General features: G+C 46.1%; 1 protein-coding gene across 1 annotated transcript; it reads right to left on the reverse strand.

Annotated features, from left to right (window-relative positions):
- Positions 1 to 137: 137 nt before the first annotated feature.
- On the reverse strand, positions 138 to 23,613 carry Fam186b (family with sequence similarity 186 member B). The gene is made up of 8 exons (XM_038342176.1): positions 23,518 to 23,613; positions 22,349 to 22,574; positions 14,606 to 14,788; positions 6,508 to 8,170; positions 5,857 to 6,049; positions 3,299 to 3,471; positions 2,567 to 2,752; positions 138 to 255 (listed from the first exon to the last, which is right to left on the reverse strand). The coding sequence occupies exons 1-8, from the start codon at positions 23,611 to 23,613 to the stop codon at positions 138 to 140; spliced, it is 2,838 nt and encodes a 945-aa protein (XP_038198104.1).
- Between the last annotated feature and the right edge of the window lie 584 nt (positions 23,614 to 24,197).

The raw sequence follows: 24,197 nt of genomic DNA on the forward strand, positions 1-24,197 counted from the left end.
AATAGTGTTTCTCAAAGTTCTGGGACAACTTCACAGCCCCTGACGTGGGTTTCAAAGCCCCAGCTGGGATCCTGTGTTTGTGAGGTCTTTAGTAACCCAGTAGAAGTTGTTGGAGTGGAAGCTGGAGCTGCCCCGTCCTATTGGTTTTGTGGGGGCCCAGAGAGCGACTGGCTGCACATTTTTCGGACAAGCTCAGTTGGCTCCTCTGAGGGTTCCCGGCATTCCTTTCTTTGAATCGCTGAGGCACTGAAAGAGCTGATATGGTTACGGGTTGGGGAGCCACTGAGAAAAGGCCCATGTGGCCCACTCAGAGCGTGGGGTCAGATCCAGAGCGGGCTCAGACTTGACTTGAATGTAGAACTGCCACGCATGACACTTTTGCCTAATCTTAGGTGTTCGGCCTCTCCTCTTTTGAGTCTACATCTTGCCTTGCTTCACTGGGCATTTCCTCTCCCCTCCTTCCAATCTTTCTTCTTTTTTTTTTCTAACCCTAACCCTAACCCTAACCCCTAACCCTAACCCCAACCCTTAACCCTAACCCCTAACCCCTAACCCCTAACCCCTAACCTTAACCCTAACCCTAACCCCTAACCCTAACCCCTAACCCCTAACCCCTAACCCCTAACCCCTAACCCTAACCCTAACCCTAACCCCCTAACCCTAACCCTAACCCTAACCCTCCTTCCAATCTTATTTGTTATTTTTTATCACCCCATCTGATCTAATCTCTTTCTCAGGTACCAGGTTCTAAGCCTTCTAAGTTTGTGCTCCGAGACCTCTGAGTGGGCACCAGAGCAGCATACCCTGTGCAGGGGTGGCTCTTCTTGAGGGAGGGTAGGGCTCTTTGAGCTTCACACTCTGCAGAAGGTGCTATTGTGTGCAGATACAGCCACACTTATCCTGCCAGTCAGAGAGCCCAGGAGCCCTCCTAGCCAGACAAAGCAGAGACCTCAGTGAGGTGGGCCTGCGAGGTTTTAAAGGACACCATCTTGGCACAACACAGGAACCTCATAAAAAGACACAGGGAGGTGATCCAGCCTGGGCCGCAAATGCACTTAGGAGCAGGGCCCTGCCTCTGTGCTGGGACTGTGGTAAGTCGAATATACTCCCGGAGAGTTGTAGAAGGGGAAGAAAATTGCATTCACCTAAATTCTCTCACAAAGAGAGAAAGCTGTCTGCGCTGGGAACAATATTTTGATAAGAGCTTCAGCCTGAGGCTGAGATCCCGGTGGAGGCTCCGGGGTGGGTGGAACTGCTCTGTCTGAACACGAAAGGGATCTTAGAATTCTGCATTATACCACAGAGTGTGAGCAAAAGATGAAAGGGAATGACAGGAAAGGAAGCTGCTGCTGGGTGCTGGTCACGGCGCACTCTCTTTCCCCATCAGCCTCTTTCTCAGGGTGTGTAGAGGGTGGCCACGCTCATGTAGGTGTGTGGGTGGATGTATGTTATGTGTGTGAGCACACGGGGAGGCCAGAGAGTGACACTGGGTGCCTTCAGGTGTTCTCTGCATTGTGAGGCCTGGTCTCCCGCTGGGCCTGGAGCTCATCTGTTTGGAGAGCGCTGCCCTGCTAGCGTTTTATGTAGGTGCTGGGAATCTAAGCTCAGGGCCATTCCAGACTAAGTCATCACCCCAGCCACTATCTCCTCTCGTTCTCAGAAAGATCCTAATGCCCCAAATGCCTAGGGTCAAGTGTAGTATGTACACTGGATGTTTATCCAGGCATTTATGTGTGGAAAGAACAAAGGGGTGGCCCTCAAGTTCCCCCCAGAGATTGGGCAAAGCCAGGGAAGTATCAGGAGTACAGACACTGAAGGAGCCTGCAGTGGGGAATACCGCCAGAGGAGGGCGTCACTGAGCAGGATCCCCCAATGGCTTCTCTTTGTCAAGGGTCTTTCTTGGGGTGGTATCAGGCCCACTAGCAGCAGATGAGATGAATCTGAAAAGGAGCCCTTGAGAGCCTTGAGTGGTGATGTCTTCAAGCCAAGAGACAAAGGAGACAACCCGATCTAACCAGAAAAGCCTTTTGCTCTCCCCTCTGCTGCTGTCCCGGGCTAGCCTTAGCCTGGAGGTCCTCCTGTCTCGGCCTTCTGAGTGCTGGGGTATAGGTATGTGTCCCAACTCCTGCTTCTCAGCTGCTTTCCCCAGTGACAGTTCTTTGGGGCAGTCAGGAAATGAAAACCCCAAAGATGGGCTCAGGCCCAAGTCTGAGGTCTGTCACACAATTCTTGTTTTCTCTCAGTCTCTTTGTCCTTCCACCTGTTTCTCTAGAACAAAGGCAAGCTAGGGCACCTGAGAAAGCCACGTGACACTGGGAACACGTGAGAAGGTAAAACCCGCGCGGCAACCTAGGTCCCACGGAAAGTCCTGTGAGAGGTGGAAGCAGCATTGCCTCAGGACCCACGCCACTGGCCAGCGAATGCGTGAGGCAGAGAGGTGTTTCTTTTCTGGTGTGGTACAATAACTGAGTCCAGGACTAGTGTTTACAAAGAGAGGCCCTGAGCTGTTGGGCAGAGCCAGTGCATCCTTGATGGACAGGCTACACAACCCACCCTGGCTCCTTACCGAGTCTTGAAGGCCATCGAGCTTCTGTGGTAGGAGGGATGCTCGTCTACCGCCAATAGCCTAGGGATATCTGGGTAACCCCCCAGCTGGTCCCAGGGCAGGCTTGTGGGGGTTTTCTTTTCTATTGGGTGACTTGAAGAGGACACATCCATCTTCCATACGGCTTCCATCTGGTTCCCTTGTTGGCTAGGAGTGGGAGCGCACAGACAATATCAGGAGAGACAAAGAGACACGGGAATAGGCTGAGGAGCCACAAGGTCCAAGGCGCAGGCCTCCATGTCACCCTTACCTCCCCAACGTAGGATCTACGTCTTAGTTCCCGAGGCTCCACTTCCAGGCCCACGCCCTGGGGCTGAAGCTCTGAACAGGTCCCATTGGGGTAGGAGGTCATGGGAGGCATCTTGGCTGTCCAGAGGCTCAGCATGGCCTTTGGAGGCCACACAGTGGGAAGAATTAGGCTTATTTACATAGACAGACCAATGGTAGATACTGGCTCAATGTGCCCAGAGTAGAAATTGAGGTTTTCCCCCTGTATTTTCTCAGAATTAGTCAGGTTATCCCCACAAAACCACACATTATCATACACATTCTGTCTCTGGATCTGAGCCCAGAGCTGGTCAGGGCAGCTGAGCAGACAGGCCTTGAAGCCGCTGAGGTTTGTCCTCACTTGCTGCTGCCTCCCAGGCTGCCCCTGCTCCCTCTTCCATCTCATCTCAGCCTGCCAACACCTACCCAGCTATCCGCAGGGGCACAGATTCCCGGTGCTGCTTGGGTGGAGGAGGTTGCTTGTTGGTGGCAACACTGGACCGGACTCTCTGGAGTAAGACTGGAGGTGACTTGCTTTTCCCTGGCTTGGCAGAGTTGACCACAGGGACATTCAGGTGGATGCTCCACTCTTGCTGGAGCTAGAGAAGCCAGCAGAAGGCATCAGGAAGATGGGAAAGGAGGCCTCTCTAGGATGAGAGGAAGTCTTGTCTGATTATCACTGGCCCTGCTAGGCGCTGGGTTGAGGAGCGGCTAAGTCCCTTTGACTAGAAACCCAGGTCCCTCGCACATAAGTCCTTCATTCTTATTTGCTGGGGCAGTTCCTACTTCCTCCTTTGTTGTGAAGAATCTGGACAATGGACAGAAGAGAAGGAAGGGAACTGAAGGACTCCAGGCAGCAGAGCCCTGACAGCACTCGCAGGCCGGGCTTGAAGCAGAGAGTGGCCTTACACCCAGACACAGCGTGACAGGGCAGGTAGCACTGTTTACACAAACACCCAGACACAGCGTGACGGGGCAGGTAGCACTGTTTACACAAACACTTGCCTGTTCAGAAAGCCTCCATCGCATTTCATATGTCTTTCAAACTTTGTAGCATGAATAATAAAAATCAAGAGACAGCTATTGGGGTTCAACCCAAAAACCAGAAAAGCAAAGCAGCCAAGCCACTAGACAAGTCTTAACCTTTACCAAGGTTGGGCGACCACAGACTTAAGCAGACTAAGCCTCTCTCTCCTCCCATTTTATATTCCCTTGAGTGCTGGGATTAAAGATGTGACTCTCTAGTATTGGGATTAAAGTTGTAGGCCACTGCTACCTGGATTTGTTTCAGCATTGATCTTGTGCAGCCCAGGGTGGCCTTGATCTCACAGAGATCCACCTGCCTCAGTCTCCCAAATCCTGGGATTAAAGGTGTGCGCCACCACTGCCTGACTCCATGGTTTAGCTTTGCCCTTCTGATCTTCAGGCAAGATTTAGTTATTAAAACATAAATAAACTATCACTATAAAACTTTATTTACAATTATTAATGTGTATGTGCATTGAGTGCTTGTGGTAGTCAAAGGACAACCTCACGGGGCTGGTTCTCCCTCCCACCTCTATGTGTGTTCCAGGGCTCAAACCGAGGTTGTCAGGCTTGTGTGCCAAGTCATCGCACCGCACTAGATCTCATTACAGATGGTTCTGAGCCACCACATGGTTGCTGGGAATTGAACTCAGGACCTCTGGAAGAGCCATCAGTGCTCTTAACCGCTGAGCCGTCTCTCCAGCACGCCCCCCCCCCCCGTCCCCCGCCCTTGTTATTTCATTTGATGCTTAGCCGTCCCAATGCGGGGATCTCGGGCATGCAGCGGCGTAGCGAGTTGTCTCCATGCTCACCCGTTATAAAGAATTGCTATAATGGTTTCATTTCTCTTGTGCACACAGCACGTATGTTGTCTGCCGAGTTCAGGGAGATTTCAGTCTATCAGAGTGGCTGCGCACATAGCTGAGCAGAAGGCCGAGAGCTGCACCAGAACAGGGGTGAGTGTGACCTCCAAGGTCCAGCTCTGATGACTTGTGTCATCTAGGCTGAAATCACTTCCAAAGGGCTCTGAGGCCTTCAGAATAGTGACACAGACTGGGCACTGAAAATTCAAAACAAGGGCCGGCAGGAGACATTTTAAACTCAAACCAGAACAACCCAGAAGAGGGATGGCTGGGTCCTGTGGGGATTCCATTTTCAGCTTCTTTAGGAATCTCCCCACTGTGTCGGCTGTAACCAGGTCCCCATCTCCACCAACAGTGTACACGGGATCTCTTTGATCCACACCACTGCCTAATCTCACGTCACCTTTCTTTTCTGGTGTAGCCCAGCCCCTCCAAAGAGGAACTCCCATGATTTACCCCAACGTGCTGTGTGCTGAGTGAAATAAGCCGGACACAGAAAGACAGTCTATGTGGAATCGAAAAGAAAACATTTCAAATACACAGAGGTAAAAAAAAATAAAACATTAGTTACCAGAGTTGGGGTGTGGACCAGGAAGTGGGGAGGTGTAGACCAAAGGACGGAGTAGAAAGCATGAATGAATAACTCTGGCTGCCATCGTCCTCGCAGGGACCAAGATGTTCTAAAGAGGGACACTTGTGCCCCACTTTTTATCCGGTTCTTGAAAAAAACGGTCCCCAAGGAGTTAGAATTCCCCAGGAACCTCATGCAAGGGGCAGGGGAGATCTAAAGCCCCGGGGTTCCCCAGGAGGAGACTTCATTGCTGATGGATAGAGCAGGAGTTAAAAGCCCATGGTCTGGGATGGGACCGCATCTTGATCAGAACCGGGTAGTTAGTTCTGCAGACCTCTCTGCTCTGTTTACACCTAGAGCCCATGACAGCGCCTCAGCCAGACCAGCAAGCTCCCCCTTCTTGCACAGCGCCCTGTATTTATACTCCAGCCCAGAGGCTCTCACACGCCCTCTCCTTTTCCATCACCCCACGGGCCCCCACACTGCACCCCCTCATTGGCTAGGTGGCAGGACAGGAGGCCCACCTTAGGGAACACGGTGGCCATGGTATGCAGGCACTCCCTGTGCTTCTCCTCCAGGTCCTTCTGCTTGTCTGTCCAGGCCTGCAGCCTGAGGCTTTGCTGGCGGTCGATGTTTTCCAGGAAGACATAGAGGTTCTGGGCCTTATAGGTGACCCTCATTTGTCGAATGGCTCCTATATGTTTGATTACTTCTTGTCTGGGAAGACAGAGAAGTGACTTAGCTGGTGGAGGGGTTTCCTCTTTCCTTCAAGTCGGCTGACTAGAGAGAGGCCTCCACTTCGTTAATTCTTGAGGGGAAAAGAGGAATGGGTATGTGAGAAGGAGCAGGACGGTACGAGGTGGCCTGAGGGGAGGAACCCGGGGCTGGAAGGGAAAAGTCAAGCAAATGGTATTGAGTGCAGGACAGGAAGATAGGAGTTGGAGATGGGAAGAGTGGGTTTGGAGGGAAAGTCCACTATCAGGAAAACAACACAGAGATGCTCCCACACCTTCGAGTGTTGCCCAAGGCCTGATACTAAACAGTCTTTGTTAGTCCCCTATGCTAGGAGACCTGGGGGAGTCCCCACGTGGCTTTCCTGCCCATTGGCCCTACCCTGTTTTGCAGTGGGTACGCGTGGGTGCCAGGTGGGTGCCGGTTGTCTGCTGGGCACCTACCGGAGGCTCTGGAAGCGTCTGTAGTGGATGTACTTCCTGCACAGGCAGTGCAGCCTGAGGACACTCAGCTCCATGGCGACGGCAGTGACCTCCAGGGCCTTGCTACGCAGGTACTGTGGCAGTAGCAGCTCTGATTCCGAACTACCCAGGATCTGCAGGTTCTTCAGCTGGCCCTCCATGTTTATATGGTACACCTTGTCCTTAGAGGTTACCGGGGCTTTCTGCAAAGAGGACCGGCTCACCCTTCGGATGGATGTGCCAGTGATGGGAAAGGAAGCGCATTTCTTGGGTTTAGGAGAAACCTGGCGGGTCCACGATGCTTGCATCGACTCAGCTGAGTTCAGGGTCCTCTGGTTTCCCTGGCCAGGCTGCTGGGTGTGTGCAGACATGGGTAAATGGGACCTCCTGCTCTGGCGAGCAGACTGTGCCCTGCACGGGGGAGGTGCTGATGATGGTTCTGACTTCTCCAGGTTCCTCCATCGGTTGGTGGTCATGAAGATCAGCTTCTCGGAACTGCCCTTCCGCTCCCCGGAGGACATTCTGGGGCTCCCTGTCTCCTCTTCTGGCTGGATGAGTCTCTGCCACTGCTGCCTGGCAGCTGCCTCTGCCTCCCAATGCCGTACCTTTTCCTGGTGCTCCTGCTCCAGCAGGGCCCACTTCTTTTGCCGCTGGAGCCACATCTCCTCCTCCTGCAGCCACTGCTGCCTTCTTGTCTCCCAGCTGAGTTCTTCCTCCCAGTGCCCCATGTGGCTCTCCAAAAGCGTCCTCCTGGAGCTCCCTGGGGACAGACACTTCCCCAGATAGGACTTGTTTTGGACTTCATCCATCTCTTGGAAATGGTCCTCCCGGTCTTTGCTTTCATGTTCTGGGACCTCTTCAACCAGTTTTTCCCACCGTGTAGGGAACTTGGGGGCCTCTGAGTGCAGCAGCACGGGTTCTAGGTGTTCAGTGTGGCCAGTGAACACATCCTTGCCCCTTGAATCTGCGACCGCGGCCGAGAGCGGCGGCTGAGCTGGTGTGGCGCTGCTATCCCAGGCCTTGGCCAGGCGGCTTGGGGAAGGGGGGGAAAACAGCTGTTCCTCCTCCTTGAGCTTCTGGTGGGCTTTTTCCAGGGCTACACCTTTCTCTGGGAGGGTCTCCTTCTCCGGGGCTTCTGGGGCATCAGTGAAAACCTCCACGGATTTTTCTAGCCCAGCAGCAGTCTGAACCGTCTTCAGCTGGATTTCCAGGGCATGCTTTATCATGAGGAGGTCATGGTATTTCCCCCCCAGAACCTCTACCTGCTTCAGCAGGGCATCCCTTTTGCTTTTGAGGACTTGGATGGATTTTTGGAAGTACAGCCTCTGGCTGCTGAGCTCTTTGGTCATCTCCCCCTGCAGGTGTCTGTATTTTATCTCCAGACTCTTGTTCTCCTTGTGCTGCAGGATCAAGGCCTTGCTGAGGTTCTCCACCACAGTAGACATGTACCTGATGGCCTTGACCTCCCCTTTGTCGAACATGGTGGAGTCAAGGAGCTCCTGCAGCATGGACTTCACCTCTGAGGCCTTTGTGCAGGTAGGGTTCTTGTCTTGGAGCATCTGCTCCGGGCTCAGCAGCTCAGAGAGGTGTGAGGAGTTTTGTGGGTTTTTCTCCCGCCAGTCCTGCCAGAAGTTATGTTTGGACACTGGAAGATAGAGAGGAAAAAGGTAGCAGGCTCCCATAACGCAGCAGCAAGCCCATCAGGAAAGAAGTATACTGACTCTCCAGACCCTGCCCAGCAAGAATTCTTACCCACCCCTCTTCAGGACAGACAAGAATAAGGAGCTGGCTGTGTGAGCCAGAAGGCTGTTGTGAGGAGACACCCTCGGGCCTAGCCTTAGGCCTACCAGCTGCACAGTACCTGCAGAGCCTGAAGGGCCTGGACTAGTTGCCAGGCACCGCTCAATTCAACCTACCCCTCACAAGGAGTTGCTTTTCTAACCTTGCCCCTTTCCAGGTTCAAAGTCCATGTTTGGCTCCTTAACGCCAACTACCCAAAACCCTCAGCCCCACTCGGAAGTCTCCTGTCTGTCTCATGTTACCTCTGAACTGGGCACTTAGACCATCTGTTAAGGCCACTCACAGGTAACTGTTTAATGACCATCTTTGCCTATATGGGGAAATCACATTGGACCTTCATCCCAAGAAGATAGAGTAAGCACAGATTGTTGCTGTGTGCAGCCCCCGTGACAGATCTCCGCTCCTCCGGGACTGGTCATGATCATACATCTTTGTAGCTACTGTGTACAGGGCTGGTGCAAGACCGTCTTGGAGCATCTTCTCAAACACCACTGGCAAAGAAAACAGGGGCTAGCTTTGGATGCGGGGCAAGAGCACATGTGGTGCTTAGTGATGTCGAGCTCAACTCAGCATCCTGCCAGCGTTCAGACAAGCCATAGGAGCCTGGGAGTCAGGACTCTGAGACCAAGTCACTTGGATCCAAATCTATTTTGTGCCAGTTTGCTTTGGGTACATTTCCTGCCTCCTTAGTGCCTCAGTTTCCTCGTTGGAAAAATGGGAACAACCATAGATTCTAATGCTTAGGACTTAGAGTACACACATTTGAGGCCAAGTAAAGTATTAAATAAATGCTTAATAAATAATCCCCATGAGCTTGAAAAAAATGCTGGTTGGTGGTGGTGGACGCCTTTAAATCTCTGCTTGGGAGGCAGAGAAAGGCTAATCTCTGTGAGTTCGAGGCCAGCCTGGTTTACAGAGAGAGTTTCAGGACAGCAGGGCTACACAGAGAAATCTTGTCTCAAAAAAACCCCAATACAATACAAAACAAAACAAACTAAAAAGATACAGCTTTTGCCCTTTAAGGCTGCAGAGATGGTCAGGTGGGAAAGACTTACTGTGTAAGCACAAGGGCCTAAGTTTAGATCCCCAGCACCAACATAAAAAGCAACACATGCTAGGCAATCCATCACCCCCTTACTGGAGATGCAGAGACAGGAATTGATACGGGATTCCCCTCTGCATGTTGTGATTACCACTGATTAATAAAAAAACTGCTTTGGGCCTATAATAGGGCAGAACAGAGGTAGGCAGGGAAAACTAAACTGAATGCTGGGAGAAAGAAAGCAGAGTAAAGAGAAACCATAAAACCCTGCCAGAGACAGACGCTGGATGGAACCTTGCAGTAGCACAGCCACGTGGTGATACACAGATGAACAGAAATGGGTTAAATTAAGATGTAAGAGCTAGCCAATAAGAAGCTAGAGTTAATAGGACAAGCATTGGTTTAATTAATACAATTTTGTGTGGTTATTTTGGGGCTGAGCAACTGGGAACAAACAAGTGGCCTCCCACAACAAATTGGCACTCCAACGTGTGCTAGCTAAATCCACATAAAGCCTGAGAGGGCTTGGAAAGGAATTCTAGACACAAAAAGAAAAAAGAAGAAGAAGAAGGAGAAGGAGAAGGAGAAGGAGAAGGAGAAGGAGAAGGAGAAGGAGAAGGAGAAGAAGAAGAAGAAGAAGAAGAAGAAGAAGAAGAAGAAGAAGAAGAAGAAGAAGAAGAAGAAGAAGAAGAAGAAGAAGAGGAGGAGGAAGAAGTTTAGCTGCATTTTTTTCTGGATGGGCTCTGTTTGCTGGAGGCATGCTGCAGCTCCTTTAAGAGAGTTCCTCCTGATTCAGCAGTAGAAAAGAAAAGCACGGTTTCAAAGTGGCGGCTTCCTGGGCTGTGCTTCCCAGGAGGCAGAGCACTTGAGTGGGGTTTGTGGGCAGCATGCTACACGTTACTTGGTGGCAGCATGGGCCAACTGGTTACTAGAGTTGAGGTAGTGAGTGTGGCTCACACCTGGCAGTCTCAGAGGCAGTGAACGAACCTCCACCATGTTGGACTTGGTGGAGCCAAAAGGCAAAGCAGCCTTAGTCCTAGTCAGGCGGCAGCTTGGCATTTTAAGAAGTGGTCATGGTCAGAAAATAATTACAGACGCAACAGTAAAGACAGATTCAGATTTTTTTTTTAAAAAAAAAAAACCTCTAAGTGGGTCACAGGGTTGGATAAATGTACAAGGCTTGGGAGAGAAAAAAAACATAGACATTTATAAAATGAAGTAAATGGTTATTAAAAAAATTAAAGTCTTTAAAGAGACAGAGTAAACCTGTAGAAAAAGTAATAGAGTAAGAAAAATAAGCCACACAAAGACGGAAAATACAGAGAGTCTGGATTATGTATATTATTGTGCTTTCTTTGAATTTTTTGACTGTGAAGGAGCTAAGTGCAGAGAGGCATTTCATTGTACAGGCTGCTAAGCTAAACCAACATATATATCTTAAAGCCATCTTGACTTCAAAATATGGGTCTAAGAATATGTTGCTTTGGAAAAGAGGTTCTTCTTTTGTTACCACAGAAGATGAGAACCTATGGATTCCTTCTAGACTAATGTGGCTTGATGTACCAAGACCCCCTAAAAAGTTGCCACAAACATCCCCCAAAATTACTTCACCCAACAAAAAGCAAGAAGCAGTTTGGAGAGAACTACACCCAAATTTCCTAAATGAATTGTTTATAAATGTTTGTTTGCATTTAAAGGGGGATATGATATAGACATGGATACTTTGCATTGGTATGGATCTTAGTTTGTTGATACAAATTTAAAATCAATTTTGTTATATGTATATTTCTGCTCTTGATTAAGGTGTTATGTTTAGGCAGCTCATTTAAGAATGTAATGTATAATTAAGAAATACAGGTTAATAGATAATCATCATGGTGGTTAGTATAATCATCTATAATAGTTAAGTGTGTAGTCATGTTAGTTAGATTTTTCTAGATATATAGAGAGATATTTCAGTTACATAGGTATTCTTTAAATTTTTCAGAGACCTTCAGAATATGGCATTTAAAATGTTTTAAGAATTTAGGACTTTTCATGCCAATGAGATATATTTGCTTCTGGCAGCACCAATAACTTCATGAGGAAGATGGGCACCGAAGAGGCTCCTTATAGAGTTGTTTAGCCATTTTAGTAAGAAACTGCTCTTGCCTGGACTTCTTTTTTTTAAAAAAAAATATTTAATTATGTATACAATATTCTGTTTACATGTGTGCCGACAGGCCAGAAGAGGGCACCAGACCTCATTATAGATGGTTGTGAGCCACCATGTCGTTGCTGGGAATTGAACTCAGGACTTTTGGAAGAGCAGGCAATGCTCTTAACCGCTGAGCCATCTCTCCAGCCCTCTTGCCTGGACTTCTTGATGTTATGCTGTATGAACTGGACATGCAGGACCCACAGAAAAATGACTGCTGAAGTTGCCTAAAGAAGGTGAGATGGTCTTTCAGGGTTCCTACTTCACGAAAGAGTCTGCCAGACATTATGCAGGACACAGAAGAAAGTGACTGACAAACTGCCAATATAGGTGGAACTGTCTTTGAAATTTCCTGCTTCATGGAAAAGTCTGCCGGATACTATGGGCCTATAGGCCAAAGATGGGTGCCTGCAATGTTACAGAAGAACTTTGGGTGACTGTCCAGGTAGTGAGATGTCTCTGTTATTTCTAGAATATTGGAATTTGCTTACAATGTACTTCCTGTTAACTTAGGTAATATTATATTGTTCTGCAGTCTTTGATGAAGTTGAAGAACAGATAGTTACAGTTTCCTTAGTTATGATAAAAGATAAAGTAGATATAAATGTTGTAACTGTAATTCTTGCTTGATACCTGTTTTGCTATATGTAATTTTACTATGTTAAAGTTAAAACCTTCCTTTTCATTTAGACAGGAAAGGGGAGGTGATGTGGGATTCCCCTCTGTAAGCCATTGGTTAATAAAGAAGCTGCTTTTGGCCAATGGCTTAACAGAATACAGCTAGGCTGGAAAAGATACATAGAGTAGGCAGAGTCAAAGAGAAGCCATGTAGCTACAGTCTGAGACAGACAAGCTGGAACCTTGCTGGTAGTCCACAGCTACGTGGTGATGCACAGATTAATAGAAATGGGTTAAATTAAGATGTAAGACCTAGTCAATAAGAAGCTAGAGCTAATAGGCCAAGCATCAATTTAATGAATACAGTTTCTGTGTGGTTATTTTGGGGCTGAGCAGCCAGGAACAAACAAGCAGCCTATTATAACAGGGAATCCCTGGGCTTTCTGGTCAACCAGTGCAGCTCACTGGAAAGCTCTAGGTTCAGTGAAAGACTATCTCAGAAAATAACGTGGGGACTAACTGAGGAAGACTCCCAGTATTAATCTCTGGTCTACACACAAACTGCACAAATTACACTCTTGAAAGAAAATAAGTATACAAATAACTATACTTCAAGATCCAGCGTGGTGAAGATAATGGGGCAGATAGTCTCTGTTTTCCATTTCTTCCCCCTGGTACATTCAACTTCACTCAATTTTGTTTCTTTGGAGACAGAGTTTTTCTAAATAGCCCTGGCTGTCCTGGAACTCACTCTGCAGATCAGACTGGACTTGAACTCAGAGAGATCCTCCTGCCTTTGCATCCCAAGTGCTAGCATTAGAGGATGAGCCACCATACGCAGCTTCAATGTCACTTAGTTGATAATGATAATGAACTTGTCCAAAAGAATTCAGGGGAATGCTAATGCTAGCTACTGTTCATTAAGCCTGGACTGTTCCAAACATGGCGTCAGACATTTCATAGCCCATGCACACCTCTTCCCAACCCTGAAGGCAGATAATACCCTCTTCATTTTACATATGAGAAAGCAGATTCATAGAGATAAAATAAAGATGCCCAGCTGGGCAGTGGTGGCGCAAACCTTTAATCCCAGCACTGGGGAAGCAGAGGCAGGTGCATCTCTGTGAGTTCAAGAGCAGCCTGGTCTACAGAACGAGTTCCAGGACAGCTCAGACTACATAGAGAAACCCTGTCTCAAAAAAACAAAACAAGGGGCTGGAGAGATGGCTCAGAGGTTAAGAGCATTGCCTGCTCTTCCAAAGGTCCTGAGTTCGATTCCCAGCAACTACATGGTGGCTCACAACCATCTCTAATGGGGTCTGGTGCCCTCTTCTGGCGTGCAGGCATACACACAGACAGAATATTGTATACATAATAAATAAATAAATAAATAAATAAATAAATAAATAAATATTAAAAAAAAAAACAAAAGCAAAGCTATACAGCTCCAAATTGGTAGAGGTGGGATTCAAGTTGAAATCACACTCCAAAGGCCATGCTCTGGAGTGTGACTAACCAAAGCAAGGGACTGGGTTCTGCCATCAGGTTTCTGTGGCCCCTCCTGAAGTCTCTGAGCTTCAGGACTCTCATCTAGAAAATGCAGGAGATCATCTGGGGCCAGTCTTCTGCGTGTGGGCAGGAGTAAAATGCCAAGGTTTAGTCAGGCTGGTGACTGACCAGCTTAGGAGAATCCAGAATCAGGAAGGCTCCAGAGGAACGTCCAGTCAAAGCTTACCAAACCCTGGCTTGGCAGCTGGGATGGAGAAGGAAAGGATGTTCCTCAAGCTCTGCCTATAAATTTGCAAATTTAGGCCTTTTTTTTTTTTCGAAACCTGTATGAGGCCACAGCTCCATGGAGTACTTAAAAGCCCATTTTCACCTCACTCCTACCTATATCTTTTTGTTTGTTTTTCAAGACAGGGTTTCTTTGTGTAGCTTTGGAGTCTGTCCTGGCACTAGCTCTGGAGACCAGGCTGGCCTCGAACTCACAGAGATCCACCTGCCTCTGCCTCCCGAGTGCTGGGATTAAAGGCGTGCGCCACCATCCCCTGGCTCCTTACTTATATCTTTAAATATTTTTACTTTATAGATATCAGTGTTTTGGTCTGTGCTCCTTCTACATGTAGTGCCTGTAGGGGACAGAAGAGGGCACCAGACACCCTGGAACTGGAGATACAGACAGCTGTGCTGTTCTGGGAATGGAACCCAGGTCCTCTGAGAGATCAACCTATGCAGTGCAGCTCAGAACAGCTTTGTGACCAGTGTGGTCGCACACCTCAGCTCTGCACCCCGGCTTCCTCTTCTGCTGTCTGATGTGTGATATGGAGTAAGGGCAGACCCTGCAGATCCCCCTGAGACCTCTTCCCCTGAGACAGCATCCAACCCATCCCCATCCAGGCCTCCTAGGGGCTCCCAGAACCTACTTTGTGTCTTTTTCTTTTGTTCTTCAATCAGACTGGAGCAAAGAGAGATGAGAGACTCGATGCCTCCTTTGGTGGCCATGAGGGACAGAGGCAGCACTTTCTCCATCACCTCGATCCATTCGTCCAGGGCTTCCTCTTCCTCCACATTCCTTCTGTTCTTCATCTCATAGTTCAGACTGTCACCTGGACGGGGTGGAGGCCAGGCTGAGCCAGTCTGCCATCTAGGGACCCCCACAGAGCCCTACAGCACAGGGGTTGCGGCAGACCCGAGGGTGGACACTAGCTATTGGGTGGGTCACTCCTTGAGCTTGGGTTTCCTTTCCTGCAAAAGGGTTGGGCAAAGACTGAGTGAGCTAATACTTATGAAATGATTGACCCGAGGCCTGTGTGCAGAAATACAGTAGACATGAGAGATTGTTGTCAAGGTGTGAGGCCCACCCAGGTATGCCTGTTGTACAATCTAACCTCTGGACCACGAAGTGGGTGAAGTAGAATCAACAACTTTCTTTGTGCTTCTGTTTGTCTGCTGGTGTGAAGGAGAATCTTACAATGCAGCCTAGGCAGCTATGCTTGCCTGTGTGGGACTGTGTAGCCCAGAGGGTACGGTGGGGTGTCTCCTCTCCCTGAACCTGGAGCTGCAACCGTTTCTGCTGGGCTGGCTGCCACTCACCTTTCTTCACTTCCCAGTGCCGAGGTATAGGCACATACTGCCACTCTCTGCTTTTTTTAAAAAATAATTTTTTATAATTTTTATTTTTATTGAGCTCTACATTTTTCTCTGCTCCCCTCTCATCCTCTCCCCTCCCCTTAAACCCTCTCCTAAGGTCCCCACGCTCCCAATTTACTCAGGAGATCTTGACTTTTTCTACTTCCCATGTAGATTAGATCTATGTATGTCTCTCTTAGAGTCCTCATTGTTGTCTAGGTTCTCTGGAATTGTTATTTGTGGGCTGGTTTTCTTTGCTTTATGTTTAAAAACCACCTATGAGTGAGTACATGTGATAATTGTCTTTCTGTGTCTGGGTTACCTCACTCAAAATAATGTTTTCTAGCTCCATCCATTTGCCTGCAAAATTCAAGATGTCATTATTTTTTTTTCTGCTGTGTAGTACTCCATTGTGTAAGTGTACCACATTTTCCTTATCTATTCTTTGGTCTAGGGGCATTTAGGTTGTTTTCAGTTTCTGGCTAAGACATACAATGCTGATATGAACATAGTTGAGCACATGTCTTTTGTGGTATGATTGAGCATCCTTTGGATATATACCCAAAAGTGGTATTACTGGGTCTTGAGGAAGGTTGTTTCCTAATTTTCTGAGAAATTGTCACACTGACATCCAAAGGGGCTGTACCAGCTTGCATTCCCACCAGTAGTACAGAAGCGTTCCCTTTACCCCACAACCTCTCCAGCATAAGCTGTCATCAGTGTTTTTATCTTGATCATTCTTACAGGTGTAAGATGGAATCTCAGGGCTGTTTTGATTTTCTTTTCTCTGATGACTAAGGATGTTGAATATCTCCTTAAGTGTCTTTCAGCCATTTTAGATTCCTCTGTTGAGAGTTGTCTGTTTAGGTCTGTACTCCATTTTTTTATTGTATTATGTGTTCTTTTGATGACCAATTTCTTGAGTTATTTGTATATTTTGGAGATCAGCCCTCTGTATGATGTGGGGTTAGTGAAGATCTTTTCCCATTCTGTAGTCTGTCATTTTGTCTTGTTGACCATGTCCTTTACTTTACAGAAGCTTTTCAGTTTCAGGAAGTCCCATTTATTAATTGTTTCTCTCAGTGTCTGTGCTGCTGGGGTTATATTTAAGAAGTGGTCTTCTGTGCCAATGTGTTCAAGTGTACTTCCCACTTTTTCTTCTATAAGGTTCAGTGTGGCTGGCTTTATGTTGAGGTCTTTGATCCACTGGACTTGAGTTTTGTGCATGGTGATAGATATGGGTCTATTTTCATTCTTCTACATGTTGATATCCAGTTATGCCAGCACCACTTGTTAAATATGTTTTCTTTTTTCCATTTGATATTTTTTGCTTCCTTGTCAAAAATCAGGTGTTTGAAGATGTATGGATTAATATACGGGTCTTCTATTCAGTTCCATTAGTCCTCCTGTCTGTTCTTATGCCAGTACCAGGCTGTTTTCAGTACTGTAGCTCTGTAGTAGAGTTTGAAGTCAGGGATTGTGATGCCTCCAGAAGTTCTTTTATTGTACAGGATTGTTTTTGCTATCCTGGATTTTTTGCTTTTCCATATGAAGTTGAGTACCATTCTTTCAAGGTCTTTGAAGAATTTTGCTGGGATTTTGATGGGCATTGCATTGAATCCATAGATTGCTTTTGGTAAGATTGCCATTTTTATTATGTTAATTCTACCTACCCAAGAGCATGGGAGATCTTTCCACTTTCTAGTGTCCTCTTCAACTTCTTTGTTCAAAGATTTAATGTTTTTGTCATAAAGTCTTCCACTAGTTTGGTTAGAGTTACTCCAAGATATTTTATGCTATTTGTGGTTATTGTAAAATGTGATGTTTCTCTGATTTCTTTTTCAGCCCTCTTATCTGTGTACAGGAGGGCTACTGATTTTTTTTTTTGAATTAATCTTGTATCCTGCTACATTACTGAAAGTGTTTATGAGTTGTAGAAGTTCCTTGGTAGAATTTTTGGGGTCACTTTTGTAAACTACCATATCATCAGCAAATAGTGAGAGTTTAACTTCTTTTCTGATTTGTATCCCCTTGATCTCCTTTTGTTGTCTTTTTGCTCTAGTTATGACCTCAAGAACTATATTGAATAGATAAGAAGAGAGTGGACAACCTTGTCTTGTTCCTGATTTCAGTGGGATCGCTGGGAGTTTCTCTCCATTTAGTTTGATGTTGGCTGTTGGCTTGCTGTATATTGCCTTTATTATGTTTAGGTATGTTCCTTGTATCCCTGCTCTCTCATGAAGGGATGTTGTATTTTGTTGAAAGCTTTTTAGGGAACTAATGAGATGATCATGTGGTTTTTATTTTTCAGTTTGTTTATGTGGTGGATTATGTTGACAGATTTTCATATGTTGAACCATCCCTACATCTCTGGGATGAAGCTGACTTGATCATGGTGGATGATGGTTCTGATATGTTCTTGGATTTGATTTGCCAGTATTTTATTTTTTGCACCCATTGATAATTTAGGTAAGCATTATTTAATTTCCATGTTTTGTGGGCTTTCTGGAATTAGTATTGCTGTTGACTTCTAGTTTTAAACCATGGTGATCTGATAAGACACATGGGGTTATTCAAATTTTTTTTGTATTTGTTGAGGTTTGTTTTGTTACCGAGAATGTGGTCAACTTTTGAGAAAGTTCCATGAGATGTTCATGAATGAGATTGGTCTATAATTCTCTTACTTAGTAATATCTTTCTGTGGTTTGGGTATCAGAGTAATTGTAGCCTCATAAAAAGAATTTGGCAATGTTCCTTCTGTTTCCATTGTGTGGAATAATTTGAGGAGTATTGGTATTAGTTCTTTGAAAATCTTGTAGAATTCTGAGGTGAAACCAACTGGTCCTGTGCTTTTTTTGGTTGGGAGACTTTTGATAACTGTTTCTATTTCTTCAGCAGTTATAGGTTTGTTTAATTTGCTTACCTGGCCTTGATGTAATTTTGGTAAGTGATGTTTATCCAGAAAGTTGTCCATTTCCTTTAAGTTTTTCAATTTTGTGGAGTACAGGTTTTCAAAATATGACCTGATGCTCCTCTGTATTTCCTCCGTGTCTGTTGTTATGTCCCCCTTTTCATTTCTGATTTTGTTAATTTGGATATTCTTTCTCTGCCTTTTGGTTAGTTTGGATAAAGGTTTGTTTATTTTGTTGATTTTCTTGAAGAACCAACTCTTTGTCTCATTGATTATTTGTATTGTTTTCTTTGTTTCTATTTTGTTGATTTCAGCTCTCAATTTGACTATTTCCTGCCATCTAATTCTCTTGGGTCAGTTTGCTTCTTTTTGTTCTAAAGTTTTCAAATGTTCTGTTAATTCACCAGTGTGGGATTTTTCCAGCTTCTTTATGTAGGCATTTAGTGCTATGAAATTGCCTCTTAATACTGCTTTCATTGTGTCCCATAAATTGGGGTACGTTGTATGATCATTTTCACTGAATTTTAGGAAGTCTTTAATTTCTCTCTTTATTTCTTCCTTGACCCATTGATAATTTAGGTAAGCATTATTTTATTTCCATGTTTTCTGGAATTAGTATTGCTGTTGACTTCTAGTTTTAAACCATGGTGATCTAGTTTTAAAACATGGGGTTATTCCAATTTTTTGTGTTTGTTGAGGTTTGTTTCGTTACCAAGAATGTGGTCAACTTTTGAGAAAGTTCCATGAGGTGCTGAGAAGAAGGTATATTTTTTTTTGGTTTGGATGGAATATTCTATAGATGTCTGTTAAGTCCATTTGAGCCATAACATCTGTTAGTTCCCTTATTTCTCTGTTGATTTCTCACCAACCTGCCCAGTGGTGAGAGTGAAGTGTTGAAGTCTCCCACTATTAGTGTGTGGGGTTTAATGTATGGTTTAAGCTTTAGAAGTGTTTCATTTACATATGAGGGTGCCCTTATATTTGGGGCATAGATGTTTAGTACTGAGATTTCCTCTTGATGGATTTTTTTTCCTGTGACTAATATGAAATGTCCTTTTTGTCTCTTTTGATTGATTTTAGTTTGAAGTCTATTTTGTTAGATATTAGGATATCTATACCTGCTTGTTTCTTAGGTCCATTTGATTGGAATATTTTTTCCTAATCCTTTACTCTGAGACCATGCCTGTCTTTGAAGTTAAGGTGTGTTTCTTGTATACAGAAGAAGGATGGATTCTGTTTTTGTATCCAGTCTGTTAGCCTGGGCCTTTTTATAGGTGAGTTGAGTCCATTTATATTAAGTGTTATTAATGTCCAGTGATTGCTCTCTCCTGTTAATTTAGTTTTCATTGTTGGTGATGTTAATTTGTGTGTTTTTCCCTTCTTTGGGACTTGCTGCTATGAGACCATCAATTGTCTGTTTTTGTTGATGTAGCCAACTTCCTTGGGTTGGAGTTTCCCTTCTAGTATTTTGTATAGGGCTGGGTTTGTCGCTAGGTATTGATTAAAACTGATTTTGTCATGGAATATCTTGTTTTGTCCTTCTATGGTGATTGAAAGTTTTGCTGGGTAGTCTGGGCTGGTATCCATGGTCTCTTAATGTCTGCATAACGTTTGACTATGACCTTCTGGCTTTCATTGTCTCCAATGAAAAGTCAGGTGTAATTCTGATAGGTCTGCCTTTATATGTTACCTGGCCTTTTTCCTTTGCAGCTCTTAATATTCTTTCTTTAGTCTGTATGTTTAGTGTTTTGATTATTATGTGGCGAGGGGACTTTTTTGGGTCCAGTCTATTTGGTATTCTGTAAGCTTCTTGTATCTTCATAGGCATATCTTTCTTTAGGTTGGGAAATTTTTCTTCTATGATTTTGTTAAGTATATTTTCTGTGCTTTTGAGTTGAACTTCTTCTTCTTCTATATCTATTATTCTTAGGTTTGGCCTTTTCATGGTGTCCCATCTTTCCTGGATATTTTGGGTTAAGCTTTTGTTAGATTTAATGTTTTCTTTGACTGATGAGTCTATTTCCTCTCTTGTATCTTCAGCGCTTGAGATTCTCTCTTCCATCTCTTGTATTCTGCTGTTCATGCTTGTGTTTGTGGTTCCTGATCATTTTCTCATGATTTCTGTTTCTATAATTCCCTCAGCTTGTGTTTTCTTTATTGTCTCTTGACAAAATTGAAAATTTCAGTTTTTAAGTCTTGAATAGTTTCTTTTATATGTTTGATTGCTTTTTCTTGTTTTTTTTTTTTAAAGGGATTTGCTGATGTCTTCCAATTTTTTGTTAATCTTTTCCTCCATTTCTTTGAGGGAATTTCTCATTTCCTCTTTAAGAGTTTCAAACAGTCTCAAGTTATTTTTTAGGTCATTTTCTTCTGCTTCATCTATATTTGGTTGTTCAGGTCTTGGTGTTGTAGGGTCTTTAGGTTTTACTGGTGTTGTGTTGCTCTCTGTGGTGTTGCATGTGATCTTACCTTTTCTACTCATCTTTTCCTCTAATAGGCATGTTTGGGGCTGTCTGTGATTCTGTTGATTAATCTTCTAGGTGCCAGTGAATCCAAGGCTCAGGTGGTTGTTCCTTGTGTCACAGTTCCAGTTACCCCATTAGTTACTCCATATTCCTGGAGGTCTCTCAGTGCTCCCAGGCTTTGCTCCACTCCCTTGGAGTTTGCTGTTTCAGGCCTGCTCTAGCCTAGGTTGTCGCCTTTGACCTGTTTCTGTAAATCCTGGTCTGGATCCACTCCTGCAGAGCTCCCTGGCTTGGAGTTGGCCCTGCAAAGGTCTCAGGCTCCCATCGAAGTTCCCAGGCTCAGGTGCGCCCAGACCAGCAGAGGATCTGGCTCAGGCTTACTCCCTAAGACATCCCAGACTCACTCCTGGACCCGCAGAGATCTCTGGTTCCTGCCTACTCCCTTGGAGGTCCCAGATTCATGCCCAGACTCTCAGGGGACCTGGCTCAGACCCAGTTCCTCAGAAGTCCTAGACTCCACCCAGGCCCACAGGGGTCCTGGCTTAGGTCTACACCCTTGAAGGTCCCAGATTCACATCTGGACCCTCAGTGGTCTTTGGCTCTGGCCCACTCACTCAGTGGTTGCTCCCTGTCCACGCTCAACTTTTATGTCGCTTCTGGGAGTCTGAACTTAGGCCCTCAACTTTTCACGGCAGGTACTTAGCCACTGCGTCACCTTCCCAGCCCCTACGAGGTGATGGGGTGCACCTCTGGGTGAGTGCATTTACAGAGTGACCAGAACACAGGGGTTCTGACCCAATCAGTAAATTATTCCATTGATACATTCACAATCTGGGTGGACATTTCCAGAGTGACCAGAATACGGGGGTTCTGACCTAATCAGTAAATTATTCCATTGATACATTCACAATCTGGGTGGACTCCTGTGGGGAGTGATAAGGACCACGTTGGAGAAAGTGGGGGTGTGCCTTTAAATGGTATGTATTGACCCTGGGGTTTTCCTATTCTCTGCTTTCTGATTACAGGACTGGAGCAGCTTCTTCTGCCACAATCCCACTGTCACCATGGCTTCTGACTGGCCTGGGGCCTAAAGCGATAGGGTCAAGAGACCATCACTGACACCTCAGGTTCCAGGAGCCAAATTGAACCTTTTGTCCTTTCTTTCTCTCAGGTATTTGTTGGAGCAACAAAGGACTTGACTGATGCAGCCCTTCTGGGGTGGGGGTCACTTGCTGTGATGTCAGGGCTGATGTAGCTCTTCTGGGGAGGGGGTCACTTGCTGTGATGTCAGAGCTGATGCAGCCCTTCTGGGGTGGGGGTCACCTGCTGTGATGTCAGAGCTGATGTAGCTCTTCTGGGGAGGGGGTCACTTGCTGTGATGTCAGAGCTGATGCAGCCCTTCTGGGGTGGGGGTCACCTGCTGTGATGTCAGAGCTGATGTAGCTCTTCTGGGGTGGGGTCACCTGCTGTGATGTGAGTACTAGCAACCATCACTGGGGAAGAGGTTTTACAATGTGTTCTTTGCTGTCCCATATCCACCACCCCATTCCCTTTCTCACAAGTGCTGACTTAGGTGGAGAAAAGACAAGCCTGGGCCAGCAGGGACCAGCGTCTTGGGGGAAGCACTAGCTCTCAGGACCGTTCCAAGCCTGTAGACTCACCCCAGTCCCCCAGCCAACGGAGGATCTCATACAGGTGTTTCTCTTTAGCCTTGGCGTCTTTGGAGAAGGAGGCAATTTTTTCCAGCAAGATGAATCTCTTCTTGCCTTTTTGCTCTGGTTGGTGAGGTTTTGTCTTTTCTTTTAAATCATATCCCAGTTCTTCCTGGAAACGATTGATGGCACAATTGACATTATCCAAGATGTCTGAGAGCTGGGTGGAAATATCCTATATGGGGGGGCAGCAGATGGCAGAGGTCAGGAGTGTAGATCCCGGGGCCAGCTGTCCATGTTTTAGCAGCATGGTCCCAGACAAGTGGCTAAACTCTAGATCCCAGGGTTTCTTACTGGCAAAGTAGATCTCATTACAGTACTTAACATCACAGGCTTCAGGAGAATGGCACGAACTGGTATGGTATTTAGAGCTGTGCCCGGAACACGGAGAGAACATCAGCTCTCCTCATCTTAATTAGTAAGCTCAGTGACATTAAAGGTCCATAGTGAACCTACCTTCAGAATTTTAGAACTTGCTGGGGACATCTGGAATTTCACAAGGACTCAGAGGCAACGAGGGGGGGGGGAGGAAGCAAAAAACAAAACAAAGCCCCCAAAAACTGAATCCCAAAGAAACGCTGTGGATCAAAGGTTCAAGAATGTGTCCTTGGCTGTCCTGTGTCCACCACCCCCATTTCGCTTCTTAGAAGTGCTGACTTTGGTGGAGAGGGAGGAGCCTGAGCCAGTGCGGCAGCAGAGTCTCATATACAAGGTGATCCGAGCCTTTGGACACCACTCCAAGTGTTTCCAGGGCACAGCTTAGGGGATTCTAGTAGTCTGTCAACACAGAATCTGAATTTTAAATCCCCTCCCCCCAAAACACACCTTTTGGGACCCATCACTAGGCAGGCGCTGTCCAGGGTCCTCCTGCCCACTTATCTAGGGGCTATTGTTACCTTACAGCCCCGCCTTACAGGAGTGGTTGGTCTCAGCCTACCCTTACAGAAGTCAAATATAGGATGCAGACACTCTGAACTCATCTCTCTGTAAATCCAGATTGTCAAGTATCCCAGGACCCCCAAAGGCCCAAGGGCTGGAATCTTGTGTAAACATGAGATCAGTCCCCAGCCTCGACATCAGACTCCAATAGAAGGGTGTTTCCTCATCTCTGGCGTTACCTCCTGAGTTCGAATTAGCTGAGCAGCCTCAATCTTTGAGATGATAGCCTTCACTGATGTGGGAGTCACCAAGTGTGGCGGGTTGTCCTTCTCCATGCCAGATAATTCTCTCAGTCCCAAGATGCCCTGTGTCTCTTGTACACAGGTCTGAACAAACAGTATCGGCAGCTTTGGGGGTTAAGGGCCCAGGGAGATTCCCGGGTACCCTGTGCTCAGCCACAGCTCTAGTAACTGCCAGATACCAGATTCCAACTGACTCTCTTTTCTCTAGTGACATCATCAGTTTGACTTAAAGAATTAGAAGATTAAACTTTCTGCCAGCTAGCTCCATTTCATCCATTACCTGCTATTATCTTTTCTCGATCTGTTTTTTTAAATCATTATGTTATGTTCCCTAACTAAATATTAATGACAAAAAATAGGAAGAGAAGAAACTAGGAAAAATGACTTTCTTCTGTGGTTTAGGTCTTGGTTCCAACAAGGTCTGTATGTGGAAGGTTCCAGTTCACAGTGTGGTGCCACGGGGAGGTTGCTGAACATTTGGGGGGTAGGGCCTCGTGGGGTCCTTAGGATCTTGAAAGTACCCTTGAAGGGGGCTGTGGAACTTCAGCCTTTTCCTCACCCTTCCTCCTTCCCTGATTTGTGCTTTTGTTCCACCACATCGGAAACAGAAGGGCTGT

This window comes from Arvicola amphibius, chromosome 9, assembly GCF_903992535.2.
Source record: "Arvicola amphibius chromosome 9, mArvAmp1.2, whole genome shotgun sequence".
Lineage (NCBI taxonomy): Eukaryota > Metazoa > Chordata > Mammalia > Rodentia > Cricetidae > Arvicola > Arvicola amphibius.

What these genes read in the sequence shown, in the direction of transcription:
- Fam186b (XM_038342176.1), bottom strand. Translation starts at nt 23,613, where the DNA reads ATGGAGAAGGACAACCCGCCACACTTGGTGACTCCCACATCAGTGAAG. An exon ending in ACAAAAGAAAAAGACACAAA is followed by an intron (nt 8,171 to 14,605) that starts GTAGGTTCTGGG and finishes TCTATCTTCCAG; the next exon opens with TGTCCAAACATAACTTCTGG. An exon ending in TCGATGGCCTTCAAGACTCG is followed by an intron (nt 256 to 2,566) that starts GTAAGGAGCCAG and finishes TAACCATATCAG; the next exon opens with CTCTTTCAGTGCCTCAGCGA.